This window comes from Saccopteryx bilineata, chromosome 3 (genome assembly GCF_036850765.1).
Source record: "Saccopteryx bilineata isolate mSacBil1 chromosome 3, mSacBil1_pri_phased_curated, whole genome shotgun sequence".
Taxonomy (NCBI): domain Eukaryota; kingdom Metazoa; phylum Chordata; class Mammalia; order Chiroptera; family Emballonuridae; genus Saccopteryx; species Saccopteryx bilineata.
Genome location: NC_089492.1, coordinates 161920505 through 161947790, shown reverse-complemented (window position 1 = coordinate 161947790; position 27286 = coordinate 161920505). Strand labels below are relative to the sequence as shown.

General features: G+C 42.0%; 1 protein-coding gene and 1 non-coding gene across 2 annotated transcripts in view; both read left to right on the top strand.

Annotated features, from left to right (window-relative positions):
• SPAG17 (sperm associated antigen 17) overlaps window positions 1-26504 on the top strand; it is a 301342-nt gene extending 274838 nt beyond the window's left edge. The window contains exons 41-47 of the mRNA XM_066268112.1: window positions 5162-5261; window positions 6000-6102; window positions 15793-15923; window positions 17193-17377; window positions 19164-19224; window positions 22530-22674; window positions 25571-26504. Coding sequence (XP_066124209.1) covers window positions 5162-5261; window positions 6000-6102; window positions 15793-15923; window positions 17193-17377; window positions 19164-19224; window positions 22530-22674; window positions 25571-25710 — 865 coding nt within the window. The 3' untranslated portion in view covers window positions 25711-26504. The remainder of the gene's footprint in view (window positions 1-5161; window positions 5262-5999; window positions 6103-15792; window positions 15924-17192; window positions 17378-19163; window positions 19225-22529; window positions 22675-25570) is intronic.
• Window positions 1633-1708, top strand: TRNAT-AGU (transfer RNA threonine (anticodon AGU)). The gene has a single exon. It is a non-coding gene; the product is annotated as a tRNA-Thr (tRNA).
• Window positions 26505-27286: the final 782 nt, after the last annotated feature.

The following is a 27286-nucleotide window of genomic DNA, read 5'->3' as shown; positions in this document are numbered from 1 at the left end:
AAATTGATTTCCCAACATGGATGATGCAACCAATGTTAGTGGATTTGTCTGATATATCAAATATGCAGTATCAAGAAGAACTCACAGAATTGCAAAATGATGAGTCAGTTAAAGCTTTATTTAATATCAAAGGAGCGATGGCTTGGCTTTGTGAGGAAACAGAAATCAAATACCCAAATTCAACCAAATGTGCAAGAAAACTATTGCTACCGTTTCCAACTTCATTTTTAGCTGAATGTGGATTTAGTGCTGTAAATGATTTACTGGTAAAAAAAAAGAAATCGGCTGGATATAACACAACGTGGAGACTTGAGACTAAAGCTAACCAAATTGGAACCTAATATAAAATCTCTGTGCAGCAAGCATCAAGCGCAAGGATCACACTAAATTAAAATAATAAATTAATATAGAAAAATCTGTATTAAAATTATTTGGAATTTAAATTTCTGTTTTTCATTATATGTTTTGAAATTTTACTTACTGTGTTTTGTTAACAATTTCATAGTGATTTCTTCCTAGAACCTATCATTTATGTTTATTAAGTGAACAAATCAATTTTTTAATGTTAAAAATTATGTATGTTACATAGGGGGGGACATAAAAATTTTAGAAAGGTTAAGGTGGGGCATGGCACAATAAAGGTTGGGAAACACTGGAATAGAGCGTTGGACTGGGATGCGGAGGACCCGGGTTCGAGACCCTAAGGTCACCAGCTTGAGCACGGGCTCATCTGGTTTGAGCAAAAAGCTCACCAGCTTGGACCCAAGGTCACTGGCTCAAGCAAGGGGTTACTCGTTCTGCTGAAGGCCCGCGGTCAAGGCACATATGAGAAAGCAATCAATGAACAACTAAGGTGTCGCAATGAAAAAACTAATAATTGATGCTTCTCGTCTCTCTCTGTTTCTGTCTGTCTGTCTCTATCTATCCCTCTTCCTGACTCTCTCTGTCTTTGTAAAAAGAAAAAAAAAAGAAGTAGAAGTGAGCAATGGAAGAAATGAGCCAGCTGGGCTGCATGAGCTCAGGAAACAAGTTACAAAGGCAGTAGACGGGCCCTTGGAGCTCAGGAAAAAGAAAGGCAGAAAGAATGCACCTGGGTGAAATAAAGTGGAGGAGGGAGGCATGGGTGTACTAGAGAGAGAGAGAAAGAGAGAACACCCAAAGTTGTTTAAATAAGATGATATTTCAATTCATTCGAATGTCCAGAGAGACCATCCAGTATAAGAGCGAGCACTGGTCTTAGAGCCAGCAGGCCTAGATAGAGTCTGTTTTAATTACTACAATCTATATGATGCTGGGTGGTTATTTTAGTCCAGTAAAATTTACTTCAGGAATTCAGTTTGCTTATCTATAAAATGAGGATGATTGGACTGCCTCACACATAAGGTCAGTTCACAAATTGGATGACTAATTGCTGGCTAACATGTGTATTTGGCCTGATCTGTGGTGGCGCAGTGGATAAAGCGTTCACCTAGAATGCCGAGCTTCCTGGTTTGAAACCCTAGGTTTGCCTGGTTAGGGCAAATATGAAAAGAAACTACTACAAGTTGATGCTTCTTACTCCTCCCCCCCTTCTCCTTCTCTCTCCTCTTTCTAAAAATCAATAAATAAAATCTTTAAAAAATAAAAATACTTGCCCTGGCCGGTTGGCTCAGCGGTAGAGCGTCGGCCTAGTGTGCGGAGGACCCGGGTTCGATTCCCGGCCAGGGCACACAGGAGAAGCGCCCATTTGCTTCTCCACCCCTCCGCCGCACTTTCCTCTCTGTCTCTCTCTTCCCCTCCCGCAGCTAAGGCTCCATTGGAGCAAAGATGGCCCGGGCGCTGGGGATGGCTCTGTGGCCTCTGCCTCAGGCACTAGAGTGGCTCTGGTCGCAACATGGCGACACCCGGAGGGGCAGAGCATCACCCCCTGGTGGGCAGAGCGTCGCCCCATGGTGGGCGTGCCAGGTGGATCCCGGTCGGGCGCATGCGGGAGTCTGTCTGACTGTCTCTCCCTGTTTCCAGCTTCAGAAAAATGAAAAAAAAAAAATTAAAAAAAAAATAAAAATAAAAATACTTAAGAAAAGTTATTTTTAAAAAGATCATGGGCTTAGAGGCAGGCAACCTGGGTTATGGTTTATTTTTTTATTATTATTTTTTAATTTTAGAGAGAGGAGAGAGATAGGCGGGGGTGGGGAATGGGAAGTGAGAGGAGCAGGAAACATCAACTCACACCTTCCTCTCATATATGCCTTGACCAGGCAAGCCCAGGGCCTCAAACCAGTAACCTCAGCGTTCCAGGTTGATGCTCCATCCACTGCGCCACCACAGGTCAGGCCACCTGGGTTATTTTTTTAATTGACTTTATCAAGGTTAACATTGGTTTAAATAATCATCAAAGAAATGCATATTAATTTTTTTTAATTTTTATTTATTCATTTTTTAGAGAGGAGAGGGAGAGACAGGAGAGAAGGGGGGGGGGGGAGGAGCTGGAAGCATCAACTCCCATATGTGCCTTGACCAGGCAAGCCCAGGGTTTCGAACCGGCAACCTCAGCATTTCCAGGTCGACACTTTATCCACAGCACCACCACAGGTCAGGCAGAAATGCATATTAAAACCACAATGAGATATCACCTCACATCTGTCAGACCAACTATCAAAAATAAATTAGCAAACAACAAGTGCTGGTGAGGATGTGGAGAAAAGGGAACCCTCGTGCACTGCTGGTGGGAATGCAGACTGGTGCAGCCACTATGAAAAACAGTATGGAGTTTCCTCAAAAAATTAAAAATGGAACTGCCTTATGACCCAGTGATCCCACTTCTGGGAATATATCCTGAAAATCCCAAAATTCTAATTTGAAAAAATATTATATATGCACCCTTATGTTCACTGCAGCATTATTTACAATAGCCCAGATCTGGAAACAGCCCAAGTGTCCGTCAGTAGATGAGTGAATAAAAAAGCTGTGATACATTTACACAATGGAATATTGCATGACCATAAAAAAGAAGCAGCCTGGGTTTTTATTCATACTTCACATCTTACTAGTTAATGATTTAGGGTAGGTCATATAACTTCTCTAGGTCTTGATTTTTTTATCAATAAATGGGAATAATAATAGTAACTATTGTAATTATTGTAAGATTAAATGTAAAGCACTTTGCAAAGTTCCTGACATGCACTAAACACTTAAAATTAAAAGTTATTTCAGATAGCGTTAGGTCCAGCTACATTTAACAGACAACACCCAAATCAGGTTTTTACAAGAAATTTCTTTTTCTTTTTCTTTTTTTAAAATTATTTTTATTTATTTATTTATTTTAGAGGAGAGAGAGAGAGAGAGAGAGAGAGAGAGAGAGAGAGAGAATGGGGGAGGAGCAGGAAGCTTCAACTCCCATATGTGCCTTGACCAGGCAATCCTAGGGTTTTGAACTAGCAACCTCAGCATTCCAGGTCGACGCTTTATCCACTGCGCCACCACAGGTCAGGCGAAATTTCTTTTTCTTAATGTAAAAAGGAAATCAGAAGTGGACAATCCATGGCATACAGTGCCACATCATCAGAAACTCAGATTTCTTCCCTTTATGTGTTCTATCCTTATTAGCACGATTTCTACGGGTTGCTTCATGGTTGCAAAATGACTGCTGCAGTTACAGCCATTTCATCCATATTTCAGGAAGTAGGAAAAGAGATGAGATAAGAATAAAAGTCCCAGCTGAGTTAGCCCTCTTTAAAAGCTATCTGGAGTCTTACTCAGTGACTTTAGTTTACATCACATTGGCCATCCCTATATATAAAGAGGCTGGGAAGTCTAGTTTTTAACAGTTAGATTGTCTTTCATTGTAGGGTCCTGATACTGGAAAGACAACTAGCAAGATTATCATGATTGCTTTTTAAAAAAAATTTTATTAATTGATTTTACAGAGACAGGAGCAAGCAGGAAACAAGAAGTAGATGCTTCACTCTGGTTGTTTATTGGTACAAGCCCAGAGTTTTGAACCAGCAACTTCAGTATTCCAGGTTGGCGCTCTAACCATTGTACACCACAGGCCAGGCTCATGATTGTTTTTATTTCACTTTGTAATCATTGATCACATTATTTATAAAACATTATTCAAGTTTTAGTTTTTGTTTTTTTACCATGGCTACTGAAGTTATGCAAATTAGTAGACTCTGGCTTTTAAACCACAAGGTTTTGGCGCTGGCCAGTTGGTTCAGTAGATAGAGCATCAGGCCAACATATGAACATCCGGATTTGATTCCCAGTCAGGGCACACAGGAGAAGCGAACATCTGCTTTCTCCCCCTCCCTCTCCCTCTTCTCTCCCTCTTCTCCTCCTGCATCCAGTGGCTTGATTGGTTCAAGCATCGGCCCAGGTGCTGAGGATAGCTCGGTTGATCCAAGTGCATCATCCTCAGATGCTAAAAATAGCTCAGTTGATTCGAGTATTGGCCCAAGACGGGGGTTGTTGAGTGGATCCCAGTCAGGGCATAAGTGGGAGTCTGTCTCCCTATTGCCCCTCCTCTCATAAACAAACAAACCACATGGTTTTTAGTCTTTTGAGGTCAACTGTAAAACCAAACTACCACCTGGTATCATTATTTTCTATCTTACGTGAAAGTCTAATTTCTAAATAGAAAACGTGACTGAGCCTGACAGGTGGTGGCGCAGTGGATAGAGCTTCAGACTGGGACACAGAGGACACAGGTTTGAGACCCCAAGGTTGCTGGCTCAAGTGCAGGCTCATCTGGTTTGATCAAGGCCCATCAGCTTGAGCCCAAGGTTGCTGGCTTGAGCAAGGGGTCACTCGGTCTGCTGTAGCTCCCAGGTCAAAGCATGTATGAGAAAGCAATCAATGAACAACTAAGGTGCCACAATGAAGAACTGATGCTTCTCTTCTCTCTCTCTCTCCCTTCTTGTCTGTCCCTATCTGTCCCTCTCTCTGTCTGTCTCTGTCACAAAAAAAAAAGAAAGAAAAAGAAAACGTGACTGATTCTAGAAGAAACAGGAAATAGACCAAAATAAATTGACCAAAAAATAAATGTCTGATGAATTCATTTTTATCAGTTTTACTGTTAGTAATTCCATTTTTTTCTGAGGGACTTAAAGCTGAACACAAGCAAATAACATTTTGAAATATTTTATGTCTTCTTTTGCATCACTATGGGAACATTGACCAGGAAGGAAATTGAAAACACACAGAGTTGTTTAATGGACATTAAGAACAGAGTAATATCACCCTTCTTCAGACCTGAATTGAGTGAGCTACATCAGTCTCAGGTAATAGAATGTAATTAACAACTATTGAATAAGTGTCTTTTAAAAATTAATACATTGCATATGTTATATAATGTACATTTTCTGAAGTTGTTTCTTTCCTACATCAAACTGATTGATTAACCCATACTCTTCAACTCCATGTCTCATGAGCTTCTAAGGAAAAAAGACTAATTTTAGGTCTTGCACATAATTAGTTCTCTAACAAGGTAATCCTACCCCTCCACCTCCCTGCCTTGCATTATTTCTATTAATTGTCTTATCCCATCTATTTAGAGCCCTTCTCATGTTGAATTCTCCCTATTGATGGTTATCCTCAGATAAACTCCACTTTGAAGTTCCTAGTCTATTAAAATCCCCTTACCCATCAGCTGCTGTGACAGCACTAAGATACCGTAAGTTCTTGGAAGCCCGTAGAGGCAGCACACTCCTCTCCTCTTCTGTAAAGCATTGAAACTCTCAAGCAAAGTGGATATTTTCATGTGTTCAGAATGCCCTGTGTTTCTATGAAAACTCCAGATGCTAACCAGAGGCTTCCTGAGTAGAAATTACAGAAAATCATGACTAACAAAATTCTAGAATTGAGTTCATCAGTCTCTTGAAAAACTTTAAGTTTGCAAAGCTTTAGATCCAGGACCCTATAAAAGAGATCTTCACCATTGCTAACCAACTTAACATGCTGTGATGGTTGCCTTTCAGCCATGTGGAAGTCTGAAATAAATCTTTGGTTTTTCCTTTAAGTCTCAATATCTGGACACCCTTTCCAAAAACTTCCGTTCTTTTACAAAGAAAGGTGATGATGTGAACAAAACTGCTGTTCAAAACACATGTGATCTTCATCCAGGTAATGTGTACATGTTCCTCTTATTCCCGTTAATATGCTTAAACGAAGATGCCAACTAGTGGCCTCTTAGACCAGAACTGGCTCCCACCACCTCTGTCTTAGTAACAGTTAATGACATAATCCACTGTAACATGCATGTTAGTCTTGTCTGTCTTATATGAGGAAACAAAGATGTGATGAAAATTTAGTTGTCATCCTGTATGCTTAATATTTACCTGGAAGCATTAAGAAGACCTGGCTAATTTCAAAAGTAAGGCAGTAATAAAGTAAAGTTGTTAGATAACAGGTTTTTCACAAGGTCTCAAAGCATCACCTCACATATTACCTCATAATTATAAGGAGGAAAATGTCCATTTACAATGGAGAGAAGTGGCATGTTCCACTTTAACCAAGTGTTTTCTCATATAATGCAATATGAAGTGCAGTATATGAGGTATAGGAAATAGAAATCTTGCCAAAATTCCTTAATGTGACTTTAATAAATAGGAAACAATCAGGCCCATCCAGAATGTAGATGCTTTATAAGACAATGGCCTGGACTCTTCAGAAAAGTCAGTATTACTAAAAGAAAAAGATGGATAATTGTTCTATATTACAAAAAGAGGCAATACATGAATTTTGGATGCTGGGTTGATAAAAACCAGTTGTACAGTATGGAACAATGGCATGAGTGTGATTGGAGGGTTCTATAGTAGTAAGCCTTGTGGCAGTATTGTAGGTTTTTCTGGGTGTGATGACGGTGCTGTGGATATGTGGGAGAATGCCTTCATTTCAAGAGATACCTATTAAAGAATTTAGGGCTGAAATGGAATGTACCGCTTCTCTTTAATACTCTGGGTAGTTAAAATACCCAGATAGAGGACTTTTCTCCAGTGCAATACAAAACCAGAAATTCAGCTGCCTGGAATGAGCACAGCCAAAGAGAGCACCCAGTCAGTACAGAATTTGAAAGCAAAGATTAAGGTTGGAACAATGGCTTGTAAATACCATGAGGAGAAATCAGAGATGAGGCTTGTTAGGTTCGTGTGGTCACCTCAACCCTGGCAGGCAACATTAATCAATCAAGCCCCCTCCCCCTGAAGGGGGCAAGGCCTCAGATTTTCAGCACTGTCCTCCCAGCAGCCACCACCATTCAACCGGGTTGGCCCACACTATTGGTCCTTGATATATTTATTTAATATCTGTTTCATATTGCACTGATTTCTTAGAGAGATACATTTTAATAAAGAATTAGATGTTCACAGTAAGGAATGCATTTAAGATTGAAAGCTTTCTTTAAAAATGACATCTCAATTACTCTTGCCAGATAAACGTAGGCCAAATTGCTTGGTCTCTGCTTCATAACCCATCACAAAAGTTACTACTATGGAGTCATAAGACCCAGAAAGAACCAGCTGGCCCCAAGGAGTGTGAGGATTGCTGATACTGTCCTGTTATTGGCAAACATTGCATCAGATGGGAAGAATCACTGCCTCTTAATAGCTTTCTTCTATTAGTCTTTCTAAAGGGGGAGGGTAGGTGAGCATTTGTTCATTGTAACAGAGAACACAGACATTAGTAGTCATTGTATCATTGTCTAATATTATTTTATAATATTTGGGGGCTTTCTAGATCCCCAGCCAAAAGAAATTTTAGAACAGGAATCAGGTACGCCCAGTCTTCCAAGATTAGTGAGTTTTGTGGATATCAAGGAGTCTGCTAATGAGAAGCAAACTGAAAATTTAACACACTCTCCCACAGGTATGGCAATCATTGGCTTTATCTCTTTATTCCTCAAAATGAACATTATGTCTTTTTGGAGTATGGGAGATAGTATTGGGGCGGGGAGCTGGAGATATAGTTGGTGGTTATAGAAAAATTCTAGAGTGTCATGGATATTGGGGCTATGGACTTTGAAAGACTTCTTAGCACCATGTGGATTCATTGGCAGTGGGTTGATATGTTGAGTTTGGAAGATAATTGAGTGTGATTGCCAAGGGGTGGATATAATGATGGAATGTACAACCCATTCCAGAGAAACGGGAAAACAAGACAAGAAGGAAGTGACTGAATAAGGTGAGAGGGTGAGTTGATTAGAGATCTTCATTGAGACCTCTGTTAACTGATTGTTAAATGTGATAGAGTAATAAGCTAGAATAGGAGCTAGTATTCTAGAGAGGAAGGCTTGAAATGAGAGTTTGAAAGTGGTAAAATTATCACTGTCAAAGATATGACCATGGGAGTTTCTGAGGTAGAGAAGAGGAAAAGATGGAGACAGGATGATCATGAGTCAGAGAGGACAGGGTAACATCACCCAGAGACATAGGGTGGAAGGCCATCCATTATCTCCAGTGAGTCAAGGGAATGCTTGAGAGATCTATGAATGACAACTACTTGGGGACATTGTGGGTAATACAGTCTGATGGCACAGGCTTCAAAGGAATGGGAGTTTTTGAATGAGGAAAAAATCATTTTGAGACAAGGACACCTATTACACACCTAGGCTCTGAGGTACTTGAGATGAGACACAATAACGTGACTCCACAATGAGGTAAATTAATTGTGATATAAAAAAAGGTAAAAAAGTTCACAAGGAAGAGATAACACAGCAGTGGGGAAAGCTTTACGAGAACTAGGTGGTCTTGAATAAATAGAATCTCATAGATTTTAAGGGATAAGATTGGATTGCCTCAGACAACCCTCATTTACTTGAGGAAACTGAAACCTAGAGAAAGTCAAGTAACATCTAAAATCATACAAGTTTGTGGCTGAGCCAGGGCTAGAAAAGGAATTTTTTGACTCCCGATTCTATGTATTTCATTGCACTGCCATCTAGATATAGAGAAGAGAAAAAAGTATTTTATATTCTCTCTCTCTCTCTCTCTCTCTCTCTCACACACACACACACACACACACACACACACATACACACACACACACACACACACACACACACAAAGGATGAATTCAGAAGTCTGAAGGTAGAAATGAAATGAGCAGGAAACCAGCATAAGTAGATCAGAGTGTTATCTGGTAAGAGTACAAGATAATGTTTGAAAAATACAATAAAGTGAGCTGGAGGAGGTCTAAACTTTGTAAAAGAAAAATGTGCTTGCTGGGCCCTGGCCAGTTTGCTCAGTGGATAGAGCAGCGGTTCTCAACCTGTGGGTTGCGACCCCGGCGGGGGTCGAACGACCAAACCACAGGGGTCGCCTAAAGCCATAGGAAATACACATTTTATTTGGGCTTTAGGCGACCCCTGTGTTTTGGTCGTTCGACCCCTGCCGGGGTCGCGACCCACAGGTTGAGAACCGCTGGGATAGAACGTTGGCCATGGTATGGATGTTTCAGGTTCCATTCCTGGTCAGGTCACACAGGAGAAATGACCATCTGCTTCTTCACCCCTCCCCCCTTCTTTCTCTTCCCCTCCCACAGCCATTGACTTGACTGGTTCTAGCAACAGCCCCTAGGCTCTGAGGATAGCTCAGTTGGTCTGAGCTGCTGTCCTCAGGTGCTAAAATTAGCTCAGTTGATTCAGCATCAGCCCAGACCAGGATTGCCCAGTGGATCCCGGTAGGGGCACATGCAGGAGTCTCTCTCTCTACCTCCCCTCCTCTCACTTGGAAAAAATAAAAATAAAAATGTGCTTGTTGGTGTTGGCTGTGCTAATACTGCATAAATCCTCTGGGGTCTGCGGGTCAACTATGGCAGTAGCTGTGGGACAGGACATGCTGGGTCCACAGGCCCTGAGGTCTGACTGTGCACATTTTTCCCACTCCAGCTCAGGGACCAAGGTTGGGAGTTGGAGGCAACGTGGGAACAGTCAGCAAGTGCTGCAAACTACAAACCAGGGCAGTTTTTCTCCAGAGCAGCAATCAATAATCTTTCATGGCACATTGCTGGCTGCAGATAGAGTTCAGGTGTAGTCCAGGTCCCGCAAGATAGAGCTGCCACCATCGAACTGACTGTTCTCCTGGCAAAGAGTTGGAGCTGGAGGGGCCAGGGGAACACACTGCTGATGGCCTCTGCGGGGATGGACACACTCTGCTTCCATACCTGTTCTAGTCTATCCCGTGACCCAGCTCAGAGTAATGGGAGAAACACACTCCACTTACTGAGCAGGTAAACTCAGAAAGGAAGTAAATAAAGCCATGCCCTAGAGGAAACAAAAAACAGTTATTGCAAATATATGCTACAGTCCACCTTAGCACTGACATAGAGACCCATTACAAGTTCTCAGGCAGCTCAGGTCCAGCAGGAATATTCAGATGACACCACTGGGGGGACCATCCCAGTTGTTCAAATGTTTGCTGCATCAGCTAGTGTCCTGCCCCTGCTCTAAGCCCCTCAGGGACACTCTCCTCCAACCCCCAACTCCTGGTGACACCCCATAGACTCGTGGGGTAATAACAATCTGTACTGGGTAGGCAGTGTGGCACAGTCCACTGAGAGTGCAGGCTTCACGGGCTCTGACAGAACAGTCGTGAGCACTGGGCACATGCTTAACCCCTCTTCTTCCTACCGTGGCTTCTTCTGTAAAGGGAAATAATGAAATAAATACACATCACAGGGCTGTGAGGATTAAATTAGTGACCATAAAATGCTTAGAGCAATGCCTGGCACATGATAAATTCTGTATCTGTATTTACTAGTAATAATAATAGTACATACTCAGGAACAAACATGTTAAAACATTGATCACTGAGCTCCATCCCCAGAAATTCTTGTTCTGTTTTGACCTGAAATAGGCCTTCTGTGGCATGTGGGCTGGGCATCTCTATTTTCCAGAACCAGCCCAGGGGATTGCGATGCACAGGTGGATTTGGGGTAGTTATGTAGAAAAACTCACTACTCCTACAGAACTCTTAAAGTTTATTTTATTTTTTTAATTTTTCCATTAATTTGAGAAAAAGAAAGAGAGAGAAAAGCAGCAACTTGTTCCACTTAGTTGTTCCATTTAGTTGTACATTCATTAGTTGCTTCTCATAAATGCCCTTTCTGGGGATTGAACCTGCAACTGTGGCACACTGGGATGATACTGTGTCCACTGACTCATCTAGCCAGGGCCCTACAGAACACTTTTGTGACCAGATATATGTGGATTTTTTCCCAAATCAATTAATTCTGCGACACCAGCTATATGTCCAATGACTCAACGTAATTCCTAACTCTAACCAGAGGTAACACAGATCCTATAGGTTAAGGGCTTTGTCACACAAAACTGTTGCCTCACTTCAGATGCCAATCACAAGTCTAGGTTGTTACCTATGCTTCTAACCAGCTAGAAGTTGGGATTCCCATCCCTCTTCTAGAGATATATATATATATATATATATATATATATATATATATATATATATATATATAATTTTTTTTTTTTTTTGTATTTTTCCGAAGCTGGAAACGGGGAGAGACAGTCAGACAGACTCCCGCATGCGCCCGACCGGGATCCACCCAGCACGCCCACCAGGGGGCGACGCTCTGCCCACCAGGGGCGATGCTCTGCCCCTCCGGGGCATCACTCTGTTGCGACCAGAGCCACTCTAGCACCTGGGGCAGAGGCCAAGGAGCCATCCCCAGCGCCCGGGCCAGCTTTGCTCCAATGGAGCCTCTGCTGTGGGAGGCGAAGAGAGAGACAGAGAGGAAGGGGAGGGGGGGTGGAGAAGCAGATGGGTGCTTCTCTTGTGTGCCCTGGCCGGGAATCAAACCCGGGACTTCTGCACACCAGGCCGACGCTCTACCACTGAGCCAACCGGCCAGGGCTGAGTTATATAATTTTCTAGAACAGCTCACAGAACTCATAACAAATGATGTGACAAAGGGCACAGATGAAGAGGGGTGCAGGGTGAAGTTGGAAGGGTCCAGCACAGGAGCTTCTGTCCCTAGGGAGCTGGGTGTCCACCCTGGGCATGCAGACGTGTTCACCAATCCAAAAGCTCTCCAAACCCTGCACTGTAGGGACTTTCATGGAGACTTCATCACGTAGGCAGGATGCATCATTAACTCAGTCTCCATCTCCTCTTCCCTTCCCAGACAATGAGGACAGGTTGAGTGCTCTAAGCTTCTAATCATGGCTTGGCCTCTCTGGTGGTTGGCCTGAAAGGAAAGCTCTCCACATGGCCACCAAAAGTCACCTCAGTAGATCAGAAGACACTTCTATCATCCAAGTAATTCCAAGGGATTTAGGAGCTCTGTGTCAAGAACGTGGGTCAAAAAATAAATATTGGAATAGAAGATGCTTCTAGGTTCTTATCACTTAAGAAATTATAACAGTTTAGCAGCTCTGTCCCAGGAACCTGGACAGAGACCAATTTGTATTTTTTCTACTACCCCACACTAGTAGAAGTGTGTTCCTCATGGAGTCAGACATACTGTGGTGCACATCACAACCCTGACACTTCTTTTGATGTCTTGGACAAGTTATTTGACTTTAGTTTTCTCATCTATAAAACAGATACTACTACATATTTTATTCCTCCGGTCTCTTCAGTTGATAACTGAGAGAACTGAAATTCAAACTCTCTGAACAACAACCATGGTGGAGGCATTTATTGGAGTTCAAAACCAAACCACAGGGGAGTGGAGATGGCACTTGCCCAAGAATGACAGGGCACGGGCGCCCAGCTCTTCAGGAGTGTGTTGTGTCTGAGGCCTGTCTCTCTGGGTATGCTCCCTGCCTCCATCTTGCCCTATCCTGACATGTTCCTGTTTTGTTTTATCCTATTCTGCAAAGGACAGGCTATGTCCATGACTATAGAAGCCCCAGATTCTGATTCTTCCAGACCCATAACTGAGTCGACAAGATGGGATTAGCTCTGTCAGCTTCAGTGGGAATGTGCCAGTGAAGGGCCCGTGTTGGCTTCGTGTGGCTCATGTGCCATCCTGATGGCTGGGCTCAGGGACATCATGGCACCAGAAATCTATATGGTAGGAGTGGGTGTGGAGGGGTCTTTGGTGAGAGTGCTGAGCACACAAAGATTATAATAACCGCAGCCCTCAGCTCAGAGGGTGTTATGGGAACTGAGGATGTAAAATATACCTGTGGTGCTTGCCTGCAGATAGTGGGTACTCTAATATTGGTCCCTCCCTTTGCCTGTCTTATGGTTTTTGAATGTGGGAAAGGATGTTTAAGTATGATGAACTAAAATGCAATTCTTATTTCAACCTTCTGGATATTGGTGGAAATGCATACAGCTGTGGCTGTCTGGATCATCTATACTCTAGCTCTGTGTTTTTCATCCACCAGTCTTCATACCACATCAGGGTGGTTAACTCTTTCGCAGACCAGTATAGAATTTCTGGTGGACTGGTGATTGAAAAACAGTGCTCTTATTCCTCACCAAATTTAGTGATCTAAGGGTTTGATTCCCTAGCTTAGTTTATCTGTAAGAACTACCACTTTTCAGAACTGATGTCCAGATTCTGGCTCAGGGGGCTGAGTAGATAGTGATGCTTGGAGCTCAGAGGCAGGACGTACTTGTTAGAAATAATGGATCATGCCAAAGCCACACCAGATTGGTCTGAATCTGAAAACTAAGATGACGTGTGGTTTTGCACATATGCGTTAGTTTTTTGGTTTGGTACTGTGGCTTTCCCAGTGTGAAAGACAGCTAGGACCCTTTGAGGCAGTAGTTCCCAAACCAAGAAAAATGATGAGACAGAAAAGGTCCTTGTGAAGATTGTTTAATGGCTAATGTTGAGACAAGCAAGTCAGAAGACCAAGAAAAGACTCATAAGGCAAATCATGAAGCCTGGCATTCATGTCCAGAGACAGAGTAAAGAATTGGTGGCCACATAATTAGAAGACAGAGGATGTCGAGGCCAAAATAAAAAAGAAGGAAGATCCTGAGAATTCTCAAGAAAATCATCAGGAGGAGGATGATTTGCAAAATTCACACATACCTGTCTTACTGCTAACAACAAAAGACCTGTAAAGGGAATGACATTTCTTTCTTTCTTTTTTTTTTTTTTTTTTGTATTCCTCTGAAGCTGGAAATGGGGAGAGACAGTCAGACAGAACCCCGCATGCGCCCGACCAGGATCCACCCGGCACACCCACCAGGGGGTGACGCTCTGCCCACCAGGGGGCGATGCTCTGCCCCTCTGGGGCATCGCTCTGTTGCGACCAGAGCCACTCTAGCACCTGGGGCAGTGGCCAAGGAGACATCCCCAGCACCTGGGCCATCTTTGCTCCAATGGAGCCTCTGCTGCTGGAGGGGAAGAGAGAGACAGGAAGGAGAGGGGGAGGGGTGGAGAAGCAGATGGGCGCCTCTCCTGTGTGCCCTGGCCGGGAATCCAACCCGGGACCTCTGCATGCCAGGCCAACGCTCTACCACTGAGCCAACTGGCCAGGGCCTGGGAATGACATTTTCTAGGGAGTTAATTGTCGTGAATCTTAAGAAGGAATACTCCTCACCTCAAAACTCTACTGGAGAATACAAAAAGAGAAAATGGAGCTCAAAAAGGCTGAGTGAGCCTGGCTTGTGGTGGTGCAGTGGATAGAGCACCAACTTAGAATGTTTGCCAGTTCGAAACCCTGAGCTTCCCCAGTCAAGGCACATACAACAAGTAAGCAATGAACAACTACAGTGAAACAACTATGAGTTGACACTTCTCATTCCTCCTCCTCCTCTCTCTCTAAAATAAATAAATAAAAAATCTTAAAAAAAGACTGAGTAAAAGAAATGTATGTAACCTTAGACTAACAATGAGATTACTAGGGGTACAAAATCATGTTGAAACAGGAAAATAATGGGGAACTAAACAAATACAAATAGTATTTACCTTTGTGCAGAAAGAAGTGGGCTATAGGCAATATTTCTGTAAGTAAAATACCTGAGTTCAAGAAATTGATTGTAGCCAGGTGGTGGCACAATGGATAGAGTGTTGGACTGGCATGCGGAGGATCCAAGTTTGAAACCCTGAGGTTGCAAGCTTGAGCGCGGACTCATCCGGCTTGAGTATGTGATCATAGACATGACCCCATGGTCACTGGCTTGAGCAAGGGGTCACTCATGGTGCTGTAGCCCCCCAGTCAAGGCACATATGAGAAAGCAATCAATGAACAACTAAGGTGCCGCAACAAAGAACTGATGCTTCTCATCTCTCTCCATTCCTGTCTGTCTGCCCCAGTCTGTCCCTCTCTCTGTCACACACACACACACACACACACAAAAATTGATGTATTAAGTGTCCTTGAAACTCAGTCTATTCAAGCACTAACATGTGAATAGTTATGTGCTTGTGCAAAAAGAAAAATAGAACTATAAATATAGTAGTTGAACCAAATCTCGAAATTTTGCCCTCATTTATTTTAGGAAATCTTTCAGAGTAAATGTTTTTCTTGTATTGTGCCTTGCTGATTTAATGGAAAGGACCCAGAAGATTTTGGTATACATTCAGTTCAGCAAAGGCAAGTCACATAATCTCTCCGAATCCGATTTTCCTCATTGATTTAGAAAAGGTAATGCTACTAGCACCTTCCCTGTCATCTTCTAGACTTGTGAGGAGCAACATTAGGTAAAATCTCTTGGTAAAATATAAAGCTAGAACACTGAAATCAACAAAAGCCTCTCTTCCTTTAAGTAAACTCTTCAAAAAGGAAAGATAAGTTTCCCAAGTTGGTTTGTGTTCCTCATATTCTGAGAGGATCTCAAAAGTTTTTGAATAAAATGTCCCTGTGGTGATTTCCACTTCCCCTCACAGAACCAGAATCATGTGTGCCTGTGAAAATTCCAACCCAGTCATTGCTGCAGGATGTTGCAGGACAAGCAAGGAAGGAGAAAGTGAAGTTACCTCACTATTTGCTGAGTTCCAAGCCCAAGCCTCTGCCCCTCAAAAAGGTAAAACAAACATGGGGACAAATTTCCCAGTGCTGAGCAGCATTTTATGTAATCCTGACTCAGGAGTGATTGATGGCCTGCCACTGTGTATCATCTCACCAGGCAAGCCTTTCAAATCACACAGAGATAACTACACGGTGCTGTGTGACAGCCGGCTTGTACAAGGAATTTTATAAGCTAGCTGTTAAATCACTGGTAGCTTGAAATCAGCCCCTCTGGGAATTCTTACACCTTAGAAATTGACAAATGCTATTCCTTAAGGTTCTTTTCTGACAGCCAGTTTTACCAGCACACTACTGACTGGGAGGATCACTGGCCATGCTTCTCATGACTCTGGATAAAATCCAAATGACTTAGCATGAATACAAGAATGACCCCTTTTGCTGCTCAGTTCACCTTGCCCAAACTCACTATACTTCAGCCATTGTGGGGCTTTAGTTGTTTAGTACTTAGTTCTTTGAAAGCATCAGCTCATTCCTTCCTCAGTCTCTAAGATTGAGTCCATCTTATATCTGCTGGGAAGCCTTCTCTGAGCCCACCAGATGAGTTTTGATGTTATCCTTTGATACTTCCGCGTATTTCACTGCCATCAGAGAATTTGTTGCAATGTCTATTACAGACGTGTGCTAGCAGTGCTTCTCAGACTTTACTGTGCACGTGAATTCCCTAAAGATCTTGTTAAAATACAGATTCTGACTTCTTGAGTCTTGTGTGGGAGCCCAAGATTCTGCAGTTCTGACAAGCTCCCAGGTGAGGTCAGTGTGGCAGATCTGAGGATACCAATGGCACAGGGCAGTAGTTCTCAAAGTGTCATTACCTGACCCAGCAGCATTGGCAATACCTGAGACCTTATTGTAAATGCAGATTCGTGGACCCCATTCCAGATGTACTGATTGAGAAACTCTGGCAGTGGAGTCAACAAAGTCTGGCAGCGAGTCCTCTGGGTGATTCTGGTGGGAGCTAAGGTTTGATCATCACTGGCACACAAGCAAGAGCACAAACTTGAGATTCAGGCAAACTTGTGAAACTTTATTCTGCCACTTACCTGAGAAAATACTCTTTCAATTCTCTAAACTTGAGCTTCCTTATCCTTAAAACAAAGCCTTAAATACTTCCTTACAATGGGATTGTGTAAGGTTTCCATGAGATGGTAAGTTCATTTCCTCCCCCAGACAAGCAGTTACTTTCTTCTGAAGACAGAGAATTTTTCTCATCTTGGGAACACAAAATAGAACCATTTTACTTTATTACTTTTTCCTTAATGCAAAGGTGCAAGATTCTGCTGGAGGAAGAGTGAAAACCTCTTCTATTGCATCTGCTGCTATTAATAATGCAAATTCATCCCTATTTGGATTTCGTCTTCTCCCTCCATCAGTGAAGTTTGGGGTGCTTGAAGAAGGGCACACCTATGAAACCACTGTCAAGCTCAAGAATGTTGGAGTGGATTTCTGCAGGTGAGGCCGAGGCACCCTGTGTCTGCTCAGGTCACCTTGACTCTGTGACTTGTTTGACTACCTACATCAGCGAATGTTTATTGGATTAAACTGTAATTACTTTCAGATGCTTAAATTTTCACATCATTTACTTGCTCTTTCACTCATTCATTCTTCAACAAATCAATATTTATCAAGCCTCAACTATTGCTAGGTACTTCTTTGCCCTTCCATTAAAAACTATTTATACTTTGGTAGAAGCCTGATCTGCTCTAGAAAAACTAAATAAATAAACTTGAAAGCTCATTTCTCAAATTCACCACCAAATCTATCAGCTGAGATGCTTTCATTTTGTTTTCTAAGAATGATTTTAATTACATTATTTCTGCACAATTGAAGCAAAGAGGAAAACATTTAACCTCAATCATTAGGGTCATTTTAGTTCTCCCGGTTCTGAGTTGGAACTGATAACAAGCACAGTATCTTCAGTCCCATCTGTATCTCCAGTTAGTTAGAAGGCAAAGAATCCATAAGAGTCAGACCTTCATTTCCATATCAAGACCAATAGAATTTCAGAGTTTGTAAAAACTGTTATAAAGGAACTGAGTAACTTGTTTTTAGGTTTTGTAGGGTAGAGAGCAAGGTTAGACCTTAGATCTCCTGAGTCACAAGCTCAGGGCAGGCGACCCACTCCATCCATACAGCTGTTGTCACTGCTTCCTGTGTGTGGGGGGGAGTTCAGTCCTTCCCATTGGGTGGACATTCATGTGTCCATACTCTATACGAAGACAACCCCCAATTAGAAAATCTCCTCTATTCTGTTTTTACTTCAACTTAAGTATAATGTGAGGAGGTTTACTCAATAAAATGGAATAAATTTTTATTTCAGTTGTAGAGTTATGCTCAGGAGTGGCAAGTCCTTCAAGAATGGTTGTAGTTCTGGACTTGGACTCAGATCTGGACATCTATGGCACCTTTGCTAAAGGAGCAAACAATTCCCAAGATCACTGTCCTGTTTGAATTGGGGCACATCTCCACTTCAGGAATTGTTTGCTTTTTCAGAAACAACTTGATGAAGGACCCAGGCCACCAGATCAGATGTTATCAGGTGTTGGGAGAGGGGTGGGAGTTTTGGTTTTGCCAACAAGTGGGTGGGCAGAAAGAGTCAACTTCAAATAAAACATCCATTCAGATCCTGTCTGTCCAGTATAGAATTTGAGATTTCACTCCTCAGCTTATTAAATTTAGCCACTATAGGCAGACAGCAGAACTGATGGTCACAAGAGCCGGGTGGGGAGTGGATGTGGAGGTGGGCTTTCCTGGGCATTTTGAATTACTCCAGGTCTTCAGACTTCAGGCAGGGCTCACAAATCCGAGAAAGGAGAGCAGTAGGCACCACGTGGGAGCGCAGGACTTTTCACATTCACCAGCTGTTTCTCTTCTCCCCCAACATGCAAGCCACATCCCATGGCAGTGAGACTGGCTCCCACGCTCCGCAACAGTGTGGTGGGCCGCTGCTTCGCGGACACACCAGCCAGATGCTCACAACTGCCGGCCTGGCTGCCTGTCTGCCCCAGTGACAAAGGGTTGGAACTGGGGCGGGAGTCTGTGTGACACTGACAACTGTTGTGAAATGGGCCCAGGAGTTTTCTCCCAACTGAATGTTAGGCAGTTTTTCTAATGGTATAGACTCCCTGCCCCTGTGGTGTAAATATTAACACCTTCCTGACTGTATAATAAATATCCTGGTTCAATCACTGTATATTTCACTAGGGCATAAATTGATTCCTATCTTTTTGCCTGATAGGTTTAGGGTGAAGCAGCCCCCACCCAGCACAGGACTAAGGGTGACCTACAAACCTGGGCCTGTAAGTCCTGTGTGCTCTCTGTCATGTGTGTCTGTGTGTGCCCATGTGAATATGTATGTTTCCAGTGAAACAGGCTCTTAAGTCGTTCTACCCAATCAGTTTAAAAACTATGTGTAAGTCTAATTCTTCTAGTATCATAAGCAAAAGATTCCTGGCACTGGTGCAGTATGTGGGCTTGATGTCACTTACTGCATGTAATAACCATGAGACAGATGCTGTGTGTAAACAAGGTTAAACGTCCAGCTTTGGAAACATTTCTGAAGTTCACCTCACTTGTCCCAATATTCAGCTATGAATCATTGTATAAAAAATACCTTTGTAATAATTAAATTTGACTTAACATGCACTTGGGAAGCCAATTACCTGAAGATAGTCTATAACAAATCCTTCTGCCCAGTGAAAAGTCCTTTGGAAAAATACTCCATTCTTTATATTTTTATGTAAATCTAATTTAGTCCTCTTGGTATTTGCCAAAGACTTATCAGAATATTAATAAGTACATTATTTAATATACTAAGAAATAGTAGTATATTAAATTCATCAGCAACCTCATTTCTCCGAAGATCTCTGAAAATACAAATGTGAAAATGTCAACCCATTCTGACTGGGATACATTCCCCAAAATGGGGAGTTTAGTATAAAATCCGTATATTGTGCCTGACCTATGGTGGCACAATGGATAAAGCATCGACCTGGGATGCTGAGGTCGCCGGTTCAAAACCCTGGGCTTGCCTGGTCAAGGTACATATGGGAGTTGATGCTTACTGCTCCTCCCCCCTTTCTATCACTTTCCTCTCTCTCTCTCTCTCCTTTCCCTCTGAAAGTAAATAAAATCTAAAATAAAATAAAATAAATCCCTTTAAAAAACAAAATAAAATCTGTATATTGCCATTACTTTAAAAGATACTTTCAAGTATCATACCGTTGTATGATGTAAACAAAAGTTTGTCTCAAATGGTAATGAATCACATTTGTAAATCTGGACGTTTATCTCAGTCTGTGCATCATTGTACTGCTCTGATAGTCATCTCATTTCACCAGCAAACTGCATTTCTCCCTCCTGCCACCAAGAGCCGGGCTACTAGGGATGTTAGCAATGAGTAAGGCATAGAAGGAATCCAGAGTGTGTGACTGAGGATAGAATGAAGAAGTTTGGCAGACACATCTTTCACAAATGGGACATGAAGAGGCTCATGGGAGAACTGAGCAAGGGCATCCTGTCCCATGACCAGAACACAGGGTTCACTGAGTCCTAAGACCTTACAGCCACCACAGTTGTTATATGTTGACACAGAAGTTTTGGGTTGGTTTGGTTTGATGCAAAGTCACTTGGCTTCTTGTCATCACTGTGCCACCAAGTAGCTCAGTGATGGTGGTTAATTAATCCTGTGTGCCTTGTTTTCCTTGCCTGTAACAGGAGCCAGACCAGGTCACTTCTTAGCCCTCTTCCAGCTCTAGTATCTTATGAACTATGAGACAGTAGTATGCAGGCCACAATTTCAAGCAGAAATACACTTTGGGATTAGAGCCACTAATTCATGAGTCCCTCTCCAAAACAGTTTTATCACTTGCCTAGTCAAGGCACGTATGGGAGTTGATGCTTCCAGCTCCTCCCCACCTTCTCTGTCTCTCTCTCTCTCTCCCTTTCTCTCTCCTAAAATGAAAAAATAAAGAAGTTTTATCATTTTCCTGTCTCAAGATTTCAGAATCTTCACAACATAAAGCAAAAACAAAAATAAAGCAAGCTTTTCTTCCACTGTTCTGGGAAATTAGATCTTTTTTACTTAAAACAGGGATTATGCCAAAAGCCACAGTGACTGCTGGATTGCCCTCTATAGGTACTAAAATCCCAGCATGTATCCTTTGAAACCCACTCTAGACTGTCAGTTTTTTTTTTCTTTTTGATGGTAGGTTTTGGCTCTGGCAAAAATGTAATCTACAGGCTAAATGTAATCTACATACGTAAATGTAACAACTGTTCAGCTTGGCTGCTGCCAGCACTAAATAAATGTGCTCAGAGCCTGGGAAGACCTGTGGTGGCAGTACTCCAGCTCCCCTTGTTCAGTGTCCTCACTCCCGGTCACTCCGAGTGTTGGACTTGGAGGGCAAGAGGCCCGAGTCCCAGAACAAGCTCTTGGATCTCCTCCCCTGTGAGTATACTCACAAGCATATCGTTGAAAAAAATTGAAACATTTCTCAATTCTATTATTTAAAAATTAGATGGCAGAAAATATTATTTGTATCTAATTGCTTTCTTTTTTTTTTTTTTTCTTTTTTTTTTCATTTTTCTGAAGCTGGAAACAGGGAGAGACAGTCAGACAGACTCCCGCATGTGCCCGACCGGGATCCACCCGGCACGCCCACCAGGGGCGATGCTCTGCCCACCAGGGGGCGATGCTCTGCCCATCCTGGGTGTCGCCATGTTGCGACCAGAGCCACTCTAGCGCCTGGGGCAGAGGCCACAGAGCCATCCCCAGCGCCCGGGCCATCTTTGCTCCAATGGAGCCTTGGCTGTGGGAGGGGAAGAGAGAGACAGAGAGGAAAGCGCGGCGGAGGGGTGGAGAAGCAAATGGGCGCTTCTCCTGTGTGCCCTGGCCGGGAATCGAACCCGGGTCCTCCGCACTAATTGCTTTCTTTGTGGTAGTTCCTGACTTCTTTCCAGGTGACTTCTCAAGTCTGCTTTCTACTCCACCCCCTGGAGAGGCAACTTAGAAAAACAACTAACTCTGTTTCCCGGCCAATGTTTGTCTCAAGGAACAAGGCAAGCCCATTCCTAGCTGTTTCTTCCATTCCTTGCAGCCTTCAGACCTAAGCAATTTAGCATTTAAACTAGTTCTGTCTCCCTCTACTGGCTGTCACGTCACAGGTGCTACATAATGAATACTAGAATCCAAGGGATAGGAAAGAGCTGTTGTTGGATACGCCTCTCTTAAATTCATATTTGTCTTGGATTAAATGTATCTTTATGTGCAAGGATAGAAACTCACTACTGTAATTCAAGAACTAGCACAGTGATGAGCACTATGGTTTGTCTTCGGTGTCACCTACATTCCCTGGTGTTTAGTTTCTTTACACTATTTCCTGAATAGCACCCGGTTTTCTCCTTTAACAGCTTATCCTGGGTCCCATAGAATCAGTGGATTTCTGTCTCACTGATCTATGAAGTAATTCTTCTAAATGCTATAACAGTATCATTCATTTGTGCCAAATTTATAGATGAGGAAACCAAATGAAAGTTTAAGTAACTTGTCCAATTTGGTGTGAAAACCAAGACTTTAACTCAGGTATGTCTGACTGTCTCACAGGTGGCTGCCGGTTTGCAGGCAGAACTGAAAGTGGAGCTCTTCCCCACAGCTGTGGGTGAGAATGGTGCCAAGGGAGCAAAACACATCTCTCACAATATCGAGATCATGACCGAGCACGACGTCTTGTTCTTACCTGTGGAAGCGAATATCCTTTAAAGTTCAGTTTCAGTTGTCATATGCAGTGCAGAAATACCATCTGAAGCAGTACGTGGAAGTCAAACACCTAGTTTCATTAGTTCTATTTTTAAAAGCAGCCTTCATTCACCTTTGTAAACACCTAGCAAAGTGTCTGCCACACAGTACCTGTGCAGTAACTGCAAGTTGAATAATGCCAGTGTTATTGGCTGTATATGGAATATGAGTCAGATTTTTTTTTTTAAAGCAAGTCTTCATCAAGAAAACTTGTGCCTGACCAGGAGGTGGTACAGTGGATAGAGCATGGGACTGGGATGCGGAGGACCCAGGTTCAAAACCCCAAGGTCACCAGCTTAAACGGAGGCTCATCCAGCTTAAGCACGGGCTCACCAACTTGAGCACAGGGTCGCTGGCTTGAGTGTAGGATCATAGATGTGACCCCATGGTCACTGGCTTGAGCAAGGGATCACTTGCTCTGCTGTAGTACCCTGGTCAAAGCACATATGAGAAAGCAATCAGTGAACAACTAAGGTGCCACAATGAAGAATTGATGCTTGTCATCTCTCTCCCTTCCTGTCTGTCTGTCTGTACCTATCTGTCTGTCTCTGTAAAAAAAAAAATATATATATATATGTGTGTGTGTGTATATATATACATATATATATATATATATATATATACTAGTAGCAGAAAGTCTTCACACTTAATTCCTATATTTTATATTCGTGACCTAAATCTTATACTACTTTGTGTTAGATATATATGTATATATATATATACACATATATATATATATTTGATATTTGAGTCTTAAAGCTTTTGATCAAAAGTGATTTAAACTAGAATGAACAAACCTAGAGCAATAGGAAAGTGTTTGGGAGGGTTATCAAGTTTAATTTGTTGAGTTAGGGAATACTGGGCAATATAGCGGGAAAGTTGATTGGAATATGGTTGTGGAAGATTTTGAATCCTTGGCTTAAACTTTAATAAGCTTTATTCACTTTATTAAACAGTGAATCACATTGAAGATTTCTGATACAATAGGGATATAATCAGCATGTTTATAAAAATGAGTCAGTGTTATTGTACAGGATGTGTTGAAGGAGAAGAGACTGGATATGCAAAAAACCACAGAGAGACTATGTCACTAGGCCAAGTGTAAGGACAAGAATTATATAGCATGGCAACAGTAAACAAGGAAGAGGGACATGGATGACAGACATTTGGCATGGGGACTGTAAAATCTGCAGTGGAACCCACTAATAGATTTAAGAGGATGAAAGAGTTCACCTCCAAGATTGTGGGTTCAGGTAATGAATCATGTATATGCAGAACTAGATCTCAGTTGGAGTCAGAGCTGGAGATATAATAATTTTAAGCATCATCTGTAATAAAGAGGTGACAATGGGAAAAGGACAAATTTGGGGTCTGTTTAGGGAGCAGGAGAAAGAAGTGGAGCCACTGGAGACAGAAGAGCAATCAGAAAACCATGAAATATCTCAAAAGCCAACAGAAAAAATTTCAAGGAAAATATGGACATAGTTGACAGAGGTGATAGCGATGTTAAAGAGAATTCACTTAAATAGGACCACAAGATTGGGTTGGGATAAACACTAGACTGTAAAACATAAATAATGACTGGGTGTTAGAAAGCAGAAATGCTGAGTATAGAGACTCTCAAAAGGGAATTTATTACCAAAGGAAGAGCATGAGAATATGGTACCTTAGGAACAAAGCAAAGGAGAGATTTTGAGTTTAGTGAAGACTTATGTTTGTAAACTGAAGATAATGGAGGAGACACATTAAAAATGAGAAGAGGAGGTTACCACAGCAGCAATATCCAAAAGGCAGCAAGAGAATGATCAAGAAAAGCACTGAGGCGTTAGTCTGGGCAGGGAGAGGGTGAAGACGGATGGCTATATATGAAGGCATATCAGATGACCTTGATTTCAGTAGAAATGGAATTGAATTCATTCATTCATGTATTCTTTCAAAGACAATGATAATAAGTGGTCTCTGATGTGCTAGGCATGTTTCTAGGCTCTGAACAATGAACCAAAAAGACAAAGCTTTCCTCTATGAAGCTTACATTCCAGTGGGAGAACAGACAATACACAGACAAGTAAATATAGGTTATAATGGTGAGAAGTACAACACAGAAAAACACAAAGTAGGAAAGGGGCAAATTGGGAGTGCTAAGGAGGTTTGCAATTTAAAATAAGAGTGGTCAGGAAATACCTCACTAGGAACGTGGTGTGGTGTGGTGTGTGTGTGTGTGTGTGTGTGTGCGCGCGCACGCGCGCGCATGTACTCATTGATGGCAGCATTCCTTGGAGATAAAACTACCCTAAGACCCAACTTTTTCCCCTCTGTGAATTGAATCAGGTCCTTCTGCATCCTCCCACACAGGTTATTAGAAGCTGATCCACAGCACCTGAATCCCTGCCGCTGACCACAGCCATTCAATCATTTAGCATTATGCTAATAAAATTTGTTTCCTTGCTAATAGATTAAAGACCACCATCAGTTAGATAGATCTTTTATAGATAAAAGATCTATAAATATCAATGATAGTTCATTCCAATATCAATGATAGTCCATAGCCCATCTCTGCCCCTTTGCACCAAAAGAACCCATGAAATCTGTATGCTGATATGGTTTTGGGGGCCTGGTTATGGTGACTAATGGCTCCTCTAGAAAGGCAGAGAAATATCGCAGGGGGACGAAAAATTCCAAGAGATCAATGTGTCTCCTTCATCCTAAGCCTGAGCCTGAACAATCTGCATTAATCAGAAAAGTACCTAATAGGAGCTAATGCTAGAGAAGAGGTTCAAATTCTGCTGTGTCATGACTGTGTGTGTAACTCATCTGGTCACAGAAATCATAGTCCTTAATGAGTATTGTACCAGTTTTAACAAGCAGCAATTATGATCAGAGACGAAAAAGTTTTCCCCAGGAGAAAGAAAACCCCATGGTCCAGAGGACATCTACAGTCCTTTACTCTGCTCTTGGAGTCTCCAAGTCCAGTAAAGTTCCTCCACAGTAGGTCTAGTCAGTACCAGATGGGAATCCGATATTCAACCATTCAAATCAGAAGCATTAGACCTCATGTTTGTTCTCTTCTTACAGCCAGAAACCAATGAGTCACTTAGCCTGGTGGAATGAAAATACTGGTTTTTAATAACATAACAGTTACTCCTTTATATACATTATATCTAATCCTCATACTACCTGTAAGATAGATATTATTTTTCCCACTTTATAAATAAGGAAACAGAGGCTGAGAGAATCTTAAGTAGAAGAAATAAAAATCTACTTCAATAGGATGCTGAAGTTCATTCTTTTAAGCACTGTTTTCGGTGTTGAGCTGACTTTCCAAAAAGCAGACAGTAGGGCACCCTTTTGGGCTAGAGAATTTATAAGTAAACCAGTAGTTCTCAAGTAGTTTGGACACAGGATTCCTTATATAATCTTAAAAGTTATTGAGGATCCCAAAGACCTTTTGTTTATGAACCATATCTATCACATTTACCAAATTATATAGTTAAAACTGTGAAAAACTTAAATTTAGCCTGACCAGTTGTGGCATAGTGAATAGTGTCAACCCAGAACACTGAGGTCCCGGTTTGAAACCCCAAGGTCACTAGCTTGAGTCCAAAGGTCTCAGGTCAGCAACTTTGGGCTTCAAACCAGCGACCAGAGCAATCAATGAACAACTAAAGTGATGCAAATATGAGCTGATGCTTCTCATCTCTCTCCTGTCTCTCTCTCTCTCTCTAAAAGACATAAATAAAAAACCTTAAATTTATGTAAAAATAGTAATATACCCAATATATAACAAATAGACTTTTGATGAAAAATAAAAATTAAAACTTCCTGCAAAGAAAAGCCCAAGCCCAAAGTATACGTCCATTTCTTTTCCTAAAACATTCCCAACTCCCATGGCCCTCCCATGTACACACTCTATGTATACAGTGCATCAGTCACCCAGACGCCCAGCAGGGAGTCTCAGCTCAACTTCACTTTATTTAGAAACTACTATTTTTTGAAAGAAGTATAAACAACTAGCAAATAAGACATACAAATATAAATTTTAAGAAAGGAGTATAATATATAAATATATAGGTAAATGTAAGAAAGATTAAACAAACTTGCTCTCACTTCTGATGTCGCAGCATCTGTGAGTCGGGACCATCACTGCAGGTGCTGTTACTCACCCCCCACCCCAGCCTCAGGTCTTGTTTCCCTATTCCTACCAGCTCCAAGGACAACCTGATCTCAAATGCAGATGACGTCTAGTCCACGCCACCCAAGAAGGCACAGCACACTATGCCACTTCTAAGTCACACACACACTAGGATTTTCCCCTCGCTGTTCTATCTATACAAACATACTCACCCGGACTTGTCTGAATTCTGAAATCACTGGCAAAAATATTTGGTTCTAGTCATCTACCAACGAGGAATCCTAATAGAAAAACACAGCCACATTATGAAGAGGGGTAGAGACTAGTTTTACTTACTGCTTATACAAATAGCAAACAAGACACAATAGGAAAGAAAAAACATTTTTTACCATATCATGGTAACATAGAAGTGCCTCCAGCAAAACAAAACAAAACA